Genomic DNA, 19,762 nt, shown 5'->3' with positions numbered 1-19,762 from the left:
TTAAAGGATTTGGGTGACTAAAGCTGGCTATGAACTCAGAAGTACAAGACAAACTGATAAATCCATCAAGGGCTGTACCCTTAACCAAGAAAACATACAAATTTGCTGAATTCCACAGGGTTAGGGCATTTGGTGCTGAGCCATAACAACTCTGGGACTGCTAAAATGCAAACAGCGTATGACTTTGGCCTTTCCAAATTGCACTACATTTAAAAAAATCCCATCTTTCAGACTGTTATACAGAAGGTCAAAATTAATGAAACCTGTCAAGATATTTTAAACTTAAATCTTCAGGCACTTTCAAGGTATATCATTACATATTTCACAATTCATAAGTCAAAACTTGGAAATGAAAATAGTGTGTCTTTATTGATAGTCTGCCACAAATTAATGCATAAACTTAAGAGTTAGCCAAAAATGTATCTGCCATCCGAACATGGCAAGCATTATCTGCAAAAAGTGGATGCTTTCTTCTAGTAGATACCCAGATGTTCTGTTACCAGGTCTCACTACAGTGCCATTTGCAATTAAAGTATTGTTTTACACAAGCTGCATGATGCTCACCAGAGTCACTGTCTCTTCATTCCTGCAAGCACACAGACATGTACACTTTAATGTTAAGCCTTTACTGAAGCCAGTGGAACTCATTTGTCTCTCAGGCGAGCTTGCACACCGTATTTGCAGAACTGGAGTTTACAACTACAAAAGCAATGACAAGGGGGACAAGAACAGACGCACTACAGTAGGCATTCCAACAATTCAATGCATCTATCTTACTGAAGGAAATCACATCTTTACATACTATTGAATGTTAAAAATGAACAAAGATGTTTAAGCACAAAGTATATATTTATACCAAATAAAACAACTGAAAAAGTATTACATAAAGAAAAATAATGTAACAGAATGTACTTAAGTACCTAGCTTACAGTCATGCTCATATCTAAAAATAACATTGTTAAGTAATATATATAATTTTGGACATAATTCTCTAACATACAACATGATTCTGTGATTCTAAATGTGGAGAGTACTTTTTCCATGATACAGAACACAAATTGTTTTATACAAGCACACCTGCTAATTTGTATAAAAAACATGCTTGTAAGTGAAAAGGTCACTGTAGTACTAATTTACCATGTAGTGTTAATCATGTTGAAATTGTCTCTTCTCCTTTTGCATTGGTGAGCGCCAACACTGAATGGTACAATATTTGATCCATATGGTTCACTGACACTGCAACCTGTTCCCAAGCAGCAGCCCTAGCCGGGTGTTAACAGTACAGCTCTGTACAGCTCCATCTGTCTGCATATAGTGTATTTAAAACTAACAGCTATTACAATTATTACAATGATTTCTGTTTCAATATATACATCAGTATAAAATACTACCAAAAACACTTTTGCATTTCAAACAATTTTAACCACTTCATCAAACAATGCATTTGTAGAATTAAAAAAAAAAATCCGAATTAATATTGATTGCCAACAGTACAGCATCTCTATGGTATGTTTCCTAATAAGTGAGAGAACGGAAATGTCTTAATTAAAATAAGTATCACAAAACATAATTAACGTTAGAGCTGTTCAAGGATTCCCAGTTTGTCAGTATCTACCCTAAGCCATGCTATCCAAATACAGTATAAGCCATTTAGTGTTTCTACAATGAGAATAAAACATTCAAATATTAAAGCTGTGACAAACACACAAAAGCAAGGAAAAACAATTTGTTCTGTACTCATTTCTGTTGTCGTGAGGTACAGCATGTCAGGACTTTGCACTCAGTGCATCAGATCTGGTTCTGTGCAAGGACTGGGGAATGAGATGCTGCAGAGAGGGACCTGGGGGTCCTGGTCTGTGGCAAGCTGAACATGAGCCAGCAGTGCCCTGGCAGCCAGGAGGGCCAACCCTGTCCTGGGGGCATCAGGCACAGCATGGCCAGCTGGGCAAGGGAGGGGATTGTCCTGCTCTGCTCTGCTCTGGGGCAGCCTCACCTCCAGTGCTGGGGGCAGCTCTGGGTGCCACAGCATAAAAAAGACATTAAACTACTGGAGAGTGTCCAAAGGAAGGTGAAGGGCCTTGAGGGGAAGCCACTCTTCATGGCTGAGGTCACTTGGTGTGTTCAGCCTGGAGGAGACAAGGGGAGACCTCATTGCAGCCTGCAGCTTCCTCATGAGAGAAGAGGAGGGACAAGTAAGATCTCTTCACTCTCAAGACCAGTGACAGACCCAAGGGACTGGCCTGAGGCTGAGTCAGGGGAGGTTTAGGTTGGATGTCAGGAAAAGGTTCTTCACCCAGAGGGTGGTTGGGCACTGGAACAGGCTCCCCAGGGAAGTGGTGACAGCACCAGCCTGACAGAGTTCAAGAAGCGTTTGGGCAGCACTCTCAGGCAGGTGGTGTGAAGCTTGCCTCTGTCTGGTGCAGGGGCAGGAGCTAGACTTGATAATTCTGATGGGTCCCTTCCAACTCAGCTTATTCTGTGATTCTCTATGTGCTATGATACCTGGATACAACTGTGGAAGACAGCTGAAATAAAATCAACTCTGAATTTCCTTGCTGTTGTGGTTTTATGTCAGATTGTTCAAGTTAGGAAAACTTAGTGTGTTTTTCTTTTCCTGAAGGGAGGGAGAGAGAGGAATTCATAATGAAATTTAAAAAATGCTACTAAAATCCCTACCTTGGACACAATAACACTGCTTTAGGAGCTACTGTGTCATTGCACAATATAAGTGGCCTATTAATCGCTGAATTATTGGTGTAGCAGAATACATATAATTGTGAATGTGTTTTAAAAATTATTAAAACTTGCCTGTATCCCATAACAAGCCATAAAATTTTGTGTTTTTCAAACACTAATACATTTATGTAAAGTATTAAATGTACATTTCTAGTGGCAAATTTCAAATCTCTGCCTCTGCTGCTTCAGTTTTTAAAATAGGATTTGGTTAAGAGTTTTCATTCTTTACATCATCCTAAACCAGAATTATTTCTGAAGCATAAAAGAAATCCAAACTGCAATAGTAATATCATGGGGTTTTTTATTTGTTTTGCTGATTTGTTCCTAGCTTAAAAAATAATCAGTGTCTTGAAAAAAAATGCAAAACAGTAAACCCCAAAAAAATCTCTCCTCAGAGAAGTCCCTGCTAACTGAGAGTTTTTTTCCAAAACTAAGTTTCACACTTACAGTATCTTTATAGTCATGTTATACACCCTTGAAAATAAAGGCTCACTGTTGAGAATGGTGACAGGCCCTTAATTATAGAGGTGTTAACTGGTGACACTATTTTTCATCAGAAAAAAACCCAAAAGCCCCACAAAAATTCTTAGCTTATATTGAAAGTTTGATTCACGCTCATTTTGTTCATTTAAAAATACTCTTTGGAAACTTGTGTCAACTCCTGCAGACAACTTAGTGATACATCTTTTCCTGTTAAAATAAAAATGATTCATATTCACCTCTACCCCATGCTAAGCTCTACTACTAATATACACTTCATTACCTGCTCATGTCACCATCTAACACATATCTTTACATTCTTCTATATATAGTGTCCAGGGCTTATTTTTCACCAAACAGAACTTGACAACTATTACACTTAGAAGTTTTCATCGAGAAGTTTTTTGGTGTTCTAGCCTTTTCATTGCAACACATAGTGATATTAATAGTTCAGAATTTTTGTCCCTGTTAACTTAAGAGAAACTTTTCATAATTTTTTTCCCCATTAAGGATTTTAAAATCTGAACTCACTCAGAGATCAAAACTGAAAACCAGAAGCGAGATTAGATGTAATTTTAAAATGGTTCTGCTACTTTAACCTGCACTTAAAATTTGTACACATGACAAAAGACTCTTAACTTTTACATTGCTGTAATCAGATTCTAATTCAACGTCTCACAAATACACATGAAAAATAAGCCACTGGTCATGAAATCTAATGATTACATTCAAAGCTAGCCTTTAAAAAATAAAAAAGTTACAGGCAAAACATACTGGTTTATGTACTCACTAGCTTATCAGGCTACAATAGGCATGGTTTAAGTATAAAAAAAAAGCAGACAATTTAGAATTAAATAAGACTGTGTGAAATCAGAAAAAAAACCCCTTAGATTTCACTATTAAAAAAACCACCCAGAACACCTATAATTACTTCCCATCCTACAGCTACAGTTAAACCAACTAACAAAAATAATCAAAGTATTTTTGAAAAATGGAAGTTAGGCTAGAGTATGTGGCAACAATCAAAGTTCATATATGTTTCTATGTAAAATGACTCATGATTTACTATAACATAAAATACAAACAAGAGCACTTTGTGGCTAATGCAAGAGCTACTAGTAGGAACACTTAATGCCAAACAGTCTCTTCAGCCCTCCTTTACGTCTTATCTCCAAATCAGTATTGACTTCTTTTGACCAGATACATCATTTTTGGCTTGTCACCCCAGTATGTCATGTTTTACCACTTGCCACAGGCAGCAGAAGACAACTAGCTGAGCAAACTACAAGCAGTGACATGCAGAAATTAACTCTCAAATCAGAGTACTTAGATAAAATGATACGCAAGCGCACACTAGGACAAAAGGAATGGCATTCGTCATCCAAAATAGGCTCATCATCCCTCCCCACCCCCCTCCAACAGTAGTTGCAACAGCAATAGAAAAAGATCAAGAAGATGTCTGTTCTTCAGAGTCAACTGTGAAAAAAAGTCAGCAATATATAACAGCAGCGATGGACAAGGAAGAGCAAACCCAAACAAACTTGCTGAGTATTTGTTCATTTACTTTTTCTGAACACAAGCCAAAGTGCATCACACTGGCTTGTTCTGAACTTCAGATACAGATGTCCTAATCTCCTTAGATCCTTCACAGATTTAGAATTCAGTCTCCCTGAGGCCCCTATAACCAAGTAAGAAAACTCTCTTTATCTAGCTTGGTGGCTGCCAAGACAGATTCCATGTCATTAAGGATGTCAGAGCTCAAAGCCTCTTGCAGACTTGGCATCAGTTCTTCTCCTTCTATATTCATTCCATCTCCTTCCAGTGTCCCAAGGTCCACATTTGTCCCTGGAATGGCTTCAAGGTAGTCTGGGAAACGGTTCTGATGGGATGGTATGTTACTTTGGCCGATACTGTCACCTAGTTATAACACAAAGATGGATATTAAGTATACTGGAAGTACCAAGCCTACAATTTATCAGGACAACTGGTTAAAGGTTAATCATGTACCTCTTGCATCATACAAGCAGTGTGACTCATAGAAATCCATCACAAAACCCCAAAGATAACTTGGCTGCATGCAGATGTACAAAGAACATGCCTTTGTTTCCAACTTGCACCTACTGACCCAAATCTTACAGATCTTTGATGGCATTTAGCACAATTCAATTTTGACACTTGAAGGAAAAAGACAATACTGAGTCAAATATAGTTTTGGAGTAGTATTAACAACTCTGGATGAGGTACTATTCTTAGCCCTGAACGACATTACTTCAAAAAGCAAACACACTTAAATTCCTTATAAAAACAGGAGTGATACTACTTACAAGCAATTTCCCCATCCTCCCAATACACTTGATTACAAATATATTTTTTCCTAAATCTAATGTTTCTATCAGAGAAATAGGGGAAATAGGAAAAAACAATGCAAAAATATCAGAGCTTTTCAGAACTGCTTGCTTTCATTGCAAATGGATACAAGTGTATTTGGAAAACATGCATTAAAAATGTACACAAACCAGACCTGTATCCATTTCATCAACACTGTTCAGGAAGTCATCTGGGGTTCTGGGTACACTGTAACTGCTCATGCTAAGTCCACTATCTGTGCTTTCATCTCTGGAGTGATATGTTCCACTGTAACAGAAGATAAGGAGGAAAAAAAGTGAGGGTAGAGCACTGAAAAAGAATAAAATAGATGCTTGTTTTCAACTAATTTATGGGCTTTGAAAACATTGCTACCATGAGAAATCCCCTATTCTAATAAAAAATTGAAGCATTTGTTTGCATGAGACACCTGGGTTTTATTTTATGCAGACCTTTTCCAATTAAAACTGTATTATTTACATTCAATTAAACTTAATGAGAACATATGTAAGCAGCTTTAAGAAATGGCCTACTTGTGTTGTGCATAATTTTAGTCTTTTCACACCCACCCAGCTAAAACCTTTCAAAGCATATCAGACAATCCATAATGATTATAAAAATAATAGGAATTATGGTGCACCCTTTTATGTTTCCATAAGGATAAAAAATACTTCTAAGTAATGTTCCCATGTTTAATCAACCACTGAAGTGTATTTTTAGGTCACTGCTGTTATAAATAGTTCGAACTCCTTTAGCAATTCTTCAATTGCTTCCCACTGCTGCATTATTGCTTGTTCAGTCACACATGTCAAGGCAAGAGAGCACCCAAATATAAATCAAACCCTGGTACAGAAGCCATCCTATAAACAAACCCTGCTCAGAATGATCTTGCTGACAGAACAGTTAACCAAACTGATGGCATGGGGCCTTACATGCCTTCACTTTCTTACTTGCCAGCGCAGCAAGCAAGAGCAAGAGAGCCACAGTGGAAAATGTGGGAAGGGGAGGGGAAGCAGGCCACTGTGTTGAGATTATATAGCCTGGTTTTGGCAGCAGGGGTCTGCAGGGATCACTGTGTGACACAGCAGGAGGAGCTGATTCCATGTCAGCCAGCTGCTTCCAGGTGTCTCCAAAGTGGTCCAGCTGCCCAAAGCTGAGCCCATCAGTGACAATGGTGGTACCTTTGTCATAACATATTTAAGAAGAGGGGAAAAATGCTGAACAGCAGATGGGAGAGAAGAGTGAGAATATGTAAGGGGAACAGCCTGCAGACCCCAGGGTTGGGGCAGAAGGAGGGGCAGGAGGTGCTCCAGGCACCAGAGCAGAGATTCCCCTGCAGCCCTTGGTGGACAGACCATGGTGAAGCGGCTATGCCCCTGCAGCCTGTGGAGATGCCAGGGGGAGCAGAGATCCACCTGCAGCCCGTGGAGGATCCATGCCAGAGCAGGGAGATGCCTGAAGGAGGCTGTGACCCCATTGCAAGTCTGTGCTGGAGCGGGCTGACAGCACCTGCAGCCCCATGGTGAGAGGAGCCCATGCTGGAGCAGCTTTGCTGGCAGGAGCTGTGGCCTGCATAAGCAGTTGTTGAAGGTCATCGTTACCTCCCTCCCCCTGCATCCTCTAATATTCAGTATTCACAAAATATTTTCAAAATCTGTATTTCTTCAGGTTATGTATTCCGAGATTCACTGAGAATCCTTACCGATTTTCCATCTGGCATCCTCAATGAACATCAACTTGATTTACTGTTCAAATTATCATTTGAAGACATACTAATCCTCCTCATGATGTACTTGTGAAGTATATAGTATATGCCTTTTTGTCAGGTATGAAGACCAAAAAAAATTATGAACAGCTATTCAACATCAGATGCCAGAAGAATGCCTTCAGCAGCTATGTATATAAATATATATATATTTGATTCCATGAAGGCAACAAGAAAGGAACCTAACATTTCTTTATAGATAAATCATAAATACTTCTCTTTTTTTAGACTGATTTAAGAACAGAATCACCAAACATTCGATACAATCCTAGTAATTAAACTTAAACAATTTAGAACTCCTGTGAACAAAAATCTGGTTTACTTTATGGGACAAAATACTAAAAACAGAACTGAGCCTATGCTGAACTAAATCACTCCAGTGAAGAAGGCTTTTTGGCTGTTGGTCTCACACTTGGAATATCCAGCACTTCTCTTCAAATTGCTCCTTAATACACATTTCCTTTCTTCAGCATGGATTTGTTCATTTAGTAGTCACACCACCCAAAATTACCACATGCAACTAAACAGCATTACCCAAAATAGAGTGGATTCTTCTTCAAATAATCATTGTTAAAATATGTGAATACAAAAGAAGAAATACCAATTTAGGAGTTAAACAGAGAACTACCATCACTACCAGTATAAATCTAATCGACAAAAATACATAAACAAGTGTGGCAAATCAAAAGGTGAAATAGTCTAATGAAGTCTGCATTGATGAATATCAAATTAAAAAAAAAATCCAATATACCATAATGATGGTAAGTACTGAAGACAGCAGGCAGATTTGATTATGCATTTTAAACCACTACTGAGCATTATCTCAAATTGCTCCAATGTAGTGATTCTCTGAGATTTTTTAATGCTTCTATTATATAGGCAGCAGAAAATATCAAACAACCTAAACTCTGAATAGATAACTCCGGGGCCTAAATTTAGTACTGTCTCATGAGGAACTTTATATACACCCTGTAAAGATAGAAAGGAGCATTTCTTAAAGTCTGAACTTTAAGTTAAGGAGTATCAACAAGACCTTTAGGTTATAGTCCGAAACTACTGGACTGCTTCCTGAGACAGCAATGCATATTCACAGAAATATCTCCTTTCTTAAAAATCCCTTTCCCACACCCATATGGCAGAATTAAGTGCGGTGCCACACATACACCTGCCTAGAAGGGGACAAATTTTCGGACCAAAACACAAATTAAGATAATCAACTCAAGCCAAATACAGATTTGCAGTATTTTGTATGGGGTAAGGGCTACATTAAAAAAAAAAAAAAAACTAAACCCAAACATATATGCAATCAGGCAAGCAGTATCTTTTTGCACTTTGCAGTAAATATCAATCTGCCATAAAATTACAGAATGCATATTTGCCCTTTTTCTAGCTTTGTTCTCTGTTTCTAGTTAATGGCAAAGATCCATCACTTTATATTTTATGTGTGTAGACTCACAATGGATAAACTGCATCAGTCCACTGCCATGGCCATTTGAAACCTAAAGATGCACTTCCTTCAGGTCAGAAGACAGGTTTTGAAGATGTGAGGACCTGTATGATGTACGATGGCACAGCGTTCCAGCAGTTCAAGCTAGAATTTTACTACACCACATTGATACCATCCCCTATCTACAGAGGCTTCCCATACAAGAGCAAGTCAGGTTTAAATTGTCTTGTCTCTTTTATTTCATAAGACAAAGCCAGCACAGTCAAGGCTCACCCAAGAACACCCTACAGGATGAATTCCATGTAGGATTATCCCTCCAAAAAACATCAAGTTTTCTAATCATAATTGTCTGTGTAGGAGATAAATCTTCCCAAAGGGATTACCCAAAATACAGATATCACTTATCTCAAGCTGCAGCAGTGTCTCTAAAGTTGTAATGTTTGGTGGAAAGCATTTGCAAGCTGAAATTTGAACAGTATTTCCAACAAAATAAACACTTCAAGTCAGAGGGATTTAGGAAAAAGTTTTATGAAAGACTAGTCTATATTGTAAGATTCTAAATCTTGAATGAAAATACCCACTTCAAAATAATACAGCATTTAAAATGAAACATGCCACTATTTGTAGACCTAACATTAGCAGAGTAAAAATACTGCTAAATACCTGAAGTGGAAGGGAGGGGTGAATGGAGAAACCTTAAAATGAACCTCAAGCTGTAATCCTAAATGTGCCTCACAGTTCATTTGATCTCACAGTGAGCTATTCACAAATTGAGTCAGTAATTCGAAATGACTGTTAGTCAACAGATTATGCAGAGGCAAACATGTTATGACTTTGAATAAAAACCTTCCTACAAGTCTGAACAGACTACTTCCTCCCACAGGAGACAGCTTTTAATCTTCAGCGTTTACTAGACTTGCCATTTAAGGAAAGATTCATTTACAGCTGTGGCTCTTGGCACGGACAGATGTTCAAAATAAACTATTACATGTACCAAACAGAATTTTAAATCAAATTTCTTTCCTCTAGTAACTATTTCTACAAACCTGTTAAGAAAGGGATCAGAACTATTTGTAGTCATTGTTCTCAGTTCCTGAGACATTCCAGGAGATGACACAGGGTTTTGAGATCCACCGTCTTGTTCCATTGTTGGAAGCTGGCTACGGAGAGCCAATTCCTAGAACAGCAGGAGAGGGAGAAAGAGAGATCGTGTTAGGCATTTGAATGCACTTTCTGGATACATAAACACATGACATTTTAAATAATTGATGCTTTTACTGCTTCCAGTTACAAGAGTTAAATGAAATGAAACTCAAGTTTCTGAGGACAAAGCAAGAATCTGTACTGGCTTCAATGAAAATGCAAGTTCCAGCAGCCATGATCACCATTACAGAGATTGCACTGTACATGTATTTATGAATATAAATATCTGTATGCTTACACAAAGATTTTCTAGTTCACTTCAGTATCTTTCTGCTAAGTTTATACTTAAACCAAGACAAGAATTGTTAATACTATCTGAGCCCTAATATAACCTGTATAGCTCTGCTAAATAGCATTTTATCCAGATTTCTTTTAAATTCTGATTTAGTTCCTAGCTTCCTTTGTACCTTTCTTGTTTCAGTCAGCAAACTTTCAAGTCTTTCCCTAAAAGTTTCCATTCATTCTTCCGGTTTGAGGCATGCACTTGAAATTTCTGACTGATCAAATCAGTGATTAGTTCCCTATGTAAATTCCAAAGCTCCTCAAATTCGGAGTAATTTCTTAGTAAGGCCTAGACACTGCACTTCTGAAGCTACAAACCTAATTGCATATAATTTTTACCCATCTGAATGTTCACCAGCTTGAATCAAACCATTCATTAAGCTTGTAATTACTAATTGATGAAAGCGTTAACATAAAATACATCACATTAAGGGCAGATGGAAATAAGCAACGTTTGATGTAATTTCCAGTGACCCCTCTCCCCTTTTTTAACAAGTAATCCACGAGTTACACATGTGAAAATACAGTCATTTTCTTCAAGCAACTCTATTCAAACATCATCAATGTCCCACCAAGACTGAGCTTTGTTATTGCAGAGACTGATAAATCTATTGACTATCCTGTCACCATTGCTGGTAGTATGTGATTTCCAGGCTGTGCCTGGGAAGATAATCTCAGGCAAAACCAATTCTGTCAATCTTGACAATACTTAATATTTCTCACTTTTAAAATGAGATCTTCATCCATTTTCAATGATAAGCTTAAGGACTACTATACTGTAGTCTCTTAGTATATAAAATTAACTTTGCCCCAATTCTTTTTCCAAGTGATTTCTTTCTAAGAAATTTAAGATTATTTCATTTTATTTCCAGCAGACTGTGTATTGAAGCTTCCCTGCTGACAGGTTTTTTTTTTCTTTTCTAATCTTCATATGCTTCACTCTTATTCCTGTGGATTACTATTCTACATATTCTTTTAGGCTTTATGTCTTGCACTAGAAAATTTTCTCACTACAGCTAATTAGATCTCTGCAGAAAGTGTACAAGCATACCATTGGTTTCTGTGTTCACCACACCCAATTACTACTTCAAGTAAACCTAGTCCTCTGCTCATCACCACTTATCTGGCCACTGTTCTAACAAACAGTAATAATGCTCCATCCCCATTTTCAGATCACAGGACATTAAACATCTTTTAATAATTTCTAAAGGCTTATCCACATGATTTTCAACTGGTTATGTAATAAAACCAAATGTAAAGCCTACATAATGACCTCTTACTTCACAACTAAGTTTGCAGCCATGTATCAGTGAGAAGTTACCTGATATACAGGTAGACTCATCCATATCTAAAAAAGAAAGAAAGAAGCGTTCTTTCCTGGAATTTCCCGAACACTGATCTGAAGAAGGCAGAAGGTCTTAGACCAGCTATCCCAGAGACAGCTCAAGAACTGCTCACCCATGTGCTGTGTCCTTTTCCCCTTCCCTCTTGGTTTGATCTGTATATTACATCTTTATTTCCTTGGGCTGCAGTCCCTGATTTGGATGAAGAGGAGGAGCCAAAAGTGCCAGCAGAGTGCAGAAGCAGCTTCATCACACACCAGTGCCACAAAGAGTGGTAACAAGGCAAAGTCTACATGGAGTCATTTCTGTATATGAACTAAAGTGACATTTTATCTCCTTTGTGTGGCCTTTCTGGAACTGGAACTGCCTCCTGATTCAATAGTTGTGAGGAAGAGAAGAAATCCAGATGTCCCCTTTTCAAGAGCTACTGACACCAGGAAAGAAAAAAACCCACAATTTTTCTTCTGTTACTATAAGAAAAAAAGTCAGTACAAAGCCACAAAAAACTCAGAAAATAGTGAAATTACCTTTGTATTTTTCTAAATCCTCAGAGTGTAGATTGAAGTTTCATCAATACATAAACTCAAATAGTACGGTAAAAATAAATGTAGCTCAAGACGCTAGCCAGCTAAAATAAAAAAAATCTCATTTCTCTAAAGGCCCACTATAGAGATGTATTAAATCAGGAGAGAGAATTATATTTTGCCTATTCTTTGGCATGTACTACGTAGTGAAACTAGTATTTTTAAAATTAGTACTGCTTTTATCTTTGTTTTAACATCGCTAAAAAATGGAAAACTGCAACTATTTTTAACTATTTATAAGTAGCATTACTGCTACTTTTACAGGAGTCAGAAGCACTTTCCCTTCAAAAGAATGTTATTACTCATCTAAGTAATAAATTTATGTCATTCTGGGAGTCTGAAAGAGAAAGGAATTACCAAAAAAGACAAGCTATTGAGAAACAAATACAGGGCAATTTTTAATAATTTTGTAAGACAAGCAGAGTTTCCTAAAGGCCTAAAGACTATTTTTCCTAAAAGGTATAAAAAATGGAAGCTGAAGTTGTGTTGCTAAAGAACAGTCTTTTCATTTCTCCTTCATTATAAACCTGTTTTGCAATAAAAAAACGTTGTAGGTTTTCTATACTTAAAAAAATGTATGGGAGTGTCCAAGTCTCTCCCAGCTCCAAAACAGAGCAATGTGAACTCAAGGCTTTTAATTCATGCTTTGAAATATGTGCTTTATTAGAACTATTTAAAGTCTGAAGGCAAAAATAAAACTATGACAAAATCCTGGCTTAGATTTCTATGAATTGATCGCATCCTATTTTTTAAGTATGTCAAACTTGTTTTAAGTACCTCTGGGAAAAGAAAAAAAAGTATCATTCCTATTGTTAGCACAAAAGCTGAATTTTAGTTATTACACACACCAAAACGATCTGTCATCTCCTTAAATAATTTTAAAAATAAGGTCAGCACTGTGTAATTTATCTGGCTGACCTCATGCACATTTTTTTTTCATAATTCCAGACAGATTAAGTTTTACATTAAGTTACAGGTCATTCACACCATGTTCAAATTAACTTTATATAACTACCCTTTTAAGAGCATTTTTATCTTCACTGGCTTTTGAGGAAAGGCAGATGACTTGTGCAACTCATTTATATTCTTACTGTATTAAACCTATGATATGCTACTCAATTTTCCTTGATATATCCTGATAATTGGTTTTGCAAATTTACTTTAAAAGTGCCAATTTTAACATTTCTGCCCCCAACCATCACCTGACTTTCAAATGATCCACAGGCTTTCCTGGGATGAGACAGAAGTTTTAGGGGAAAGAGAAGACCACAACACTTACGGGCAGACTTACAGCACAAGTTGCTTCTTCAGATTAAGTGCCTGCATTTTTGTGAGGGCCACAAAGTTACAGCACACAAAAGAAACAGGGAAGACACGGGGACTGATGGAAGACAAATGAACTCAGCAATGAGGAGTTGGGCAATTTGTGAGGGCTGAGCAGGAAATGGACCATTCACTGCTTCAGTCACAACAACCAGCACAGCCAGTGAATGCAGTTCTGATTTACTATACAGACTTTTAAACAAAGTATTTATCCATAAAGATCTACACACATGAGCAAGCAATACAATTATTTTGTTGATCTGTAAAGCTTAGAAACAAGCTAGAAACAAGCAGCAGATACAGGATCAGCAAGCATATACAGAGGAACTTATCTCATAAATATGTAGTATGCTGATCTTATTAGCAAATACTCTAATATTAGCAGCAAATAAATAAGAAATCTTCCATTCTCAGCACAAGAAAATAATCTGCACAACAACCAAGAATAATGCCATCAGTACCTCGACATTATTTGCCTCTATTTCTTTCCACAGCACACTGTAAGGGAAGAAATCTGTTATGTAACTTCCTGTTCAATTTTGTGACATATACAAAACTTGATTGACATCTGCTCTACATTAGAAATTGTTGACAATCAGATGCTAACTGCAGGAAAATGGAAAGAGAGCTAGTGGGGATGGAGTGAAAGTCAAGTCATGCAATCTCTTTATTAAGACAGACATTTTTAAGGTTTCACAAATAACTGATGATGATAAGCACAAGTAACTGAACAGATGCTTGGTGTTTTTAAATATCCTGGATGTATCAACAGTTCTTGCTGATAAACAGTAAGTCTGAAAGTTGTAATTTTTGCTACAGGTACCTTTGGCATTTTTAGAATTTCAGTAAAATACATCCTCATTCAAACAAGAAGAGTCTCTTACAGTGCTTTCTATAAAAAATTAAGCTGAGCAATTATTTGCTCTTTCCAGAAGGTAAGGCTTCCATACACAACACTTGGAATGTTAGTGTCACCACAGGATACTGCAGTTCCATGGCAGAGCAACCACAACCTGGCAGGAACACTATGGTTACCCAGTACCAAAAAAACCTGATCATAGATTTAAATACAACCACGGTACTGTATCCAGGCTACATAGGGAATAAATGTCAAGAAGGATCAGGATGTTGGGCTAGATGACCTCCACCAGTCCCTTCTAACCTAGTGATTGTGTGACATGAAAAGTTCAGATACAGTTAAAAGTTAAGGAACATTTCTCAGATGTTTTAATCCATCTATAGAAGAGATTTCATTGGATGCAAGCTTCAAGAATGCCAGTGTAACATAATTTCTTTACAAACAAAAGACCTTGGCAATCCCTCTCTAAAATAGACTTAGCTGTCCCAGAATTAAGAGCACTGGATATATGAAGATTTAATTTTTATTATTTCTTAAAAGAATATATAGAAGTTGGCAAGAGAAAAAATTACTCTGCCACCAAGCACAGCTTTATCATTAGGGAAGCAGGTAATTCCTCCAAACTTCATTAATTTTATTCAAAAAGAAATAAAGACCTGTCTGCAAGAAAAAGTTGAACAAATAAATTTTAATTCTTTCTTTACATTTTTCAGATTAACTAGGTCAGCTGTGATCTGATCAGATGTACAGACTGGGACATCAATAGCAGCAGCATCAGAGAAGACAGACTACATTTGCCTCAAGAAGCATTTAGAGAACCAGAACCCTGAAGCAGTTCTCTAAGCACTTTCTTCCACCTGTGGCTATTCATTACTTTACTGAGGTGATATGAAAACACAAAAAGTACATTTAGATGGTGTGACACGAATAGTCTAGTATTACAGGACTTTAAAGGTGACATGATTGTCCACTCTTCTACCCAACAGATCACTCACACACACCTTGACTCATTAGCAAGTGCAGACTAATAAAACTGATCCCAGGCAGGAGGTACAGTAGGAAGCAAGTTTAAATATAAATAGAATCCTGATTTTTGTATGACTCCTTTCATCAGTTTCCACTCCAAACAGAGCAGAGTGACCGGTACATATACATTTAATGAATTAGCAGTATTATCAGTCCCTTTGAGTTTTCGCTGTTTTGTAGGATTTAAAGCCATAATTTCAAGAAGTTCCAAAAACTGCATCTTGCAGAGTACAGTATGAAACTGATAACAAACTTCTCCATTTCCTGTATTTTTTTGAGTTGGCAACAGGAAGAAATTAGTGGAAGAGTGAACAATGACAGGGCTTCAGACACAGAAGAAAACACAGAATAGACTTTTGGCATTCTGTAAGAAAAACATCCCCTATGAATGACCTAATTATGCCAGAAGATAAGGTATTTTACTCCACTACTGTGGAGTAGTTCTCCTTTGTTTATTCTCTTGTATACCCATTATTCTTGAGGACTTTTTTTTCTCCTCCAGAATAGAATCTAATATTGATTGATAAGATCATTATGTGGCTAATGCTTTGTTAATTAATCAAATTACTACATCTCAATTAAAATGCTTCTGTTTGAGAGTGGCTCTGGTATTGCCAAACAAGAAAGTATTTATTCCAGGGTGTCAGCACTAAGGTCTGAGGTTTCTGTATCTCAGAACTAGTAACATACAAGGTTGTGGTACTCTTCAGAATGCAACAGTACATCAGTACTCATGGCTTCCAAACAGAGGATACTTTCATTTATTCTGTTTTTCTTGCCTAGTGCATACAGAGGTTTTTCTTAAAAAACAAAGAACAGTACAAGCTAATATAAATATTGGTACTAAGAATCAGTAGATTAAAATACTGTAAACATTAGTAGACATAAAGTTCTCTGAATATATCCATAAATCCACCCTTCCAGATATTCATTCTATGTTCAACTTCTTTAGCAACTGAAAGAAGACTACATTAAGCTGTTTATTATGCTTCACATTTTGAACAATTTTATTTTGGTCTGAGCTTTTCATAATTGTTGTTTCCTATACAGAAAATGTATGTGTGCAAGAGCCAGTTAAACGTCCAAATGGAAAAACTATACTGCATAGCAATTATTTTGTTCATCTAATCTATTAAGTAGTTCTGTTATACTATGCATGCTTAAAAATCATAACTATTTCAAGTGACTCTTCATTAACTGATAACAGATATCCTTCTCTAAGATCATACCTGCTTTAATGAACTGATAAGAACATTCATATGAACAGTACTTAAAAGTCACCAACTACTACCTTAGATAGTTTGCTTCAAACAAACATCTTGATGACATCAGGACTGGAACAGCAGTATCCTCAAGAATGCTAAACAAGAAGGCTGATTTCAATGTAAAAAAATGTGCAATGAATTCCTCATTTGCTCTTAAATATTGATATAAAGTTGTGGTAATGCAGCACTCCTAAAAACAGTGTTAGGGCTGTGACCAGAAAAGTGATTCAAAAATGTGCATGGCAGAGGCTGGTTTTTTGTTTGTTGTTTTTTTTTTTCTTCTTTTTTAGAATGTTTTCATGTAGCAAAAAGTTCCCTGCTAGCCTAATTTAATGCTTTCATTTTTCTAATTACGCTGAAACATCAGTTTAGAGCCTACCTGATGTTTTGGAGAATTTGCTGTGCTGGGATTGATATTCCGCAATGCCTAAGAGTAAAAATAAGATGGATAAAAATTACTTTAGCTGCACGGTTTACCTATGCAGGCTGTCTTATAAACACCATCTTGTAGTATCAAGCCCCCAAGACAGGCCAGATGAGACAGGATAAGGGAGTTAAGAACTGTGAAAATCATGACACAGTGAAACGAAACTCACAGATTTACCAAGGATGCATATTTGACAGACAAGCTTAACGACTAAGGAGACCAACATGAAGAGAATCGGTTGTCACCTGCTCCAAAGTTAGTCAGGTTCTCAATGACAACTGAGGCAAGAAGACAATTAGAAGGCCTACCTAGAAGCATGCTAGCACAGGGTAAAATGTCTGTTTGTGGATTAATTGCAAAGCAGAAAGAGCAGAAGCCCAGGTGCTTAAGCAGAGAGAAAGTCCTGATGCCACCTTTGCAATGTATTCTTACCTAGAGTACTATAAAAAGTAATGGCTGTAAAGATGACCCATCTTACACCAAGAGATGCTGAAGATTCCTACAAAATAGTCCTTGACTACAAAGGGGATAACGGAAGTCAGATTCCAGGACAGAATACTGCAGGTGATGAAGAAAGAGAAAAGCTGTCTTTGAAGACATTAAGATGTTATCCTCTTCTGATACAAGACCCATCACCCAAAGTGAAAAGGGAAAGATTTTAGAAGGTTTACCTCAAAGAAAAAATTAGTGCTTTTTCTGCCAGTGTCAAAAACCCAAAGAAATATCTTAAGTATCTAGCACAGATAGTTGTAACTATTAAAACACTCAGATTGAACAATCAAAGCAGAAGGCTTAGAGTCAAAAGGAGATCAAGCCCAAATTCCAATCCAGAGATTGCAAAGTCCAGCCCTACACTTTAATATTTGCTACAGCCATATCCATATAGTAGAAAACACTGAAAGGCATAGTTTGCAGCCTTATTATGAAGTTTGAAATTCTTCAGGATAAGAAAGCCACAGGTTCAAAATGCAGCACAAGTTATTCAATTATTTCATGCTCACTCTACTATTGAACAGGTAAGATTTTGGCAACAAGGCATCTCCTCAATGTATCTTATATAAGATAACTTTGAAAATACTTCAAAATCCTATAGACTGCAACAGGTTCTAAAACTGAAGACTTTCCTCCACTTTAAAGGGAGAACTAAAGTAATTGTGGGAAATAACTTTTTGCATGACTTGGAACTCAATGAATAAGAAATATATTATCAGGAGGAATATCCAATCATATCAACAGTCCACACTGTCATCTTTATAGTTTGTGAAGCCTGCTCTTAAAGAGTTTTGTTAGAGGGAGGAATGAGGGAGGAAAGCAAAATTCTTCAGTCTAAAAAAATCAAACACTTTCACCACCAAGCTGATATCATTAAGAGAATGAATTCAGACCTTTTTAGATCTCAAAGCTTTTTGTATGGTCACTGGTCTCTAGGACTCGCTGAAACAACAACTTGGAAAAATCAAAACATAACATACAAAAGAAATAGTGGAAGTAGGTGTCTAACCTGTGGCCTCACCTGCCGAAGCAGTTCTTGATGCTTCAGTCTCAGCCTTTCTTTCTCCATCTGTAGCTGCTGAAGTCTCATCTGTTGCTGCTGATTGGAGCTACTCCCTCCCATCACACCACCCTGGGGACTCTGAGGAGCCAGAGGAGGTGGCTGTTTGACTGGAGCACTTTGGCTGATTCGCTGATTCATGGCTAAGGAACCAAAACAATAAACATTTAAAAATAAATTCAAACAAATACATGCAAGGAAAGTAGTATTCATGAAAGGTATACATTAAAAAATATACAAAATTACAAGGCATGACAGTACAAAACATGCAGCTACATTAATATTCAGAGTGTGAAACATATGCTTATGCGTGAGCAATTGATGTGTGCAAAATTAACGCAACAGTCTCATGGTTAAGACCATGTACTTATTCTAAAAGCTTCTAAAAACAGTTTAATGGGCAAACTGGTGAAAAATTCAAAAGTGGTAGTAAAAAATATTTCAAGTTGAATTAGAAAAATCTCTCTTCCTTCTAATAAACTATTCTCACTACAGACACAAATAGTAAATAACTTGTTTTATTCATGTGGAATCACAGGTACATTTAACTTGAGAACACACAGAATGACAAAATGGATCATTTCACTTTTACCAAAAACAATTAAAGGCTACCTGTTGTGGTGCAAGGTCATGCAACCAGCATTCACATCCTTGTCACATCACTATTTTAGTGTTAGAGACTTCATTTAGAGCTTCTTGATATGCAAAATTACAGTTGGTACAGAAATGACAGATGAATTATACAGCCATAAATATGGACATCAACATAGAAAACATTTTGCTAGTGCTTAATTTTCTTTTATCCCCCAGAATTATGCATTGCATTTTTCCTGGGGAGCGGAGACTAAAAATGGAGCTTTGAAAGATAATGCACAATGAGAACCCATCCTCCCTTCCCCTATAAAAGCAAGGCCTAAGACAATTTTATTTTATAAAATAATACATAACTGGGACGCATGAGGCCTGATTTCTCCCTCACATGACACCAATATGGTTAAAGTCAACAGAGCACTAGAGTTGCCAGAGTGAAAGAGAGGGTGGGAAAAGCTAACTGTATTGCAAGGGCACTATTTTCAGGGGCTTTCAGCTTGGAATTAGCTCTCCAT

At 37.0% G+C, this 19,762-nt stretch overlaps 1 protein-coding gene across 3 annotated transcripts in view; it reads right to left on the bottom strand.

Annotated features, from left to right (window-relative positions):
- Window positions 1–343: 343 nt before the first annotated feature.
- Window positions 344–19,762, bottom strand: part of YAP1 (Yes1 associated transcriptional regulator) — an 88,766-nt gene continuing 69,347 nt past the window's right edge. The window contains exons 5-9 of one of the 3 annotated variants that reach the window (XM_066544735.1): window positions 18,618–18,799; window positions 17,057–17,104; window positions 9,839–9,969; window positions 5,738–5,850; window positions 344–5,133 (exon numbers count right to left, since the gene is read on the bottom strand). In XM_066544735.1, coding sequence (XP_066400832.1) covers window positions 4,895–5,133; window positions 5,738–5,850; window positions 9,839–9,969; window positions 17,057–17,104; window positions 18,618–18,799 — 713 coding nt within the window. In that variant the 3' untranslated portion in view covers window positions 344–4,894. Of the gene's footprint in view, window positions 5,134–5,737; window positions 5,851–9,838; window positions 9,970–17,056; window positions 17,105–18,605; window positions 18,800–19,762 lie in introns of all 3 variants that reach the window. The other 2 variants (XM_066544737.1, XM_066544738.1) reach the window with 2 other exon arrangements.

Source organism: Molothrus aeneus, chromosome 2, assembly GCF_037042795.1.
Source record: "Molothrus aeneus isolate 106 chromosome 2, BPBGC_Maene_1.0, whole genome shotgun sequence".
Classification (NCBI taxonomy): domain Eukaryota; kingdom Metazoa; phylum Chordata; class Aves; order Passeriformes; family Icteridae; genus Molothrus; species Molothrus aeneus.
This window is presented reverse-complemented; position numbering and strand designations above follow the sequence as displayed.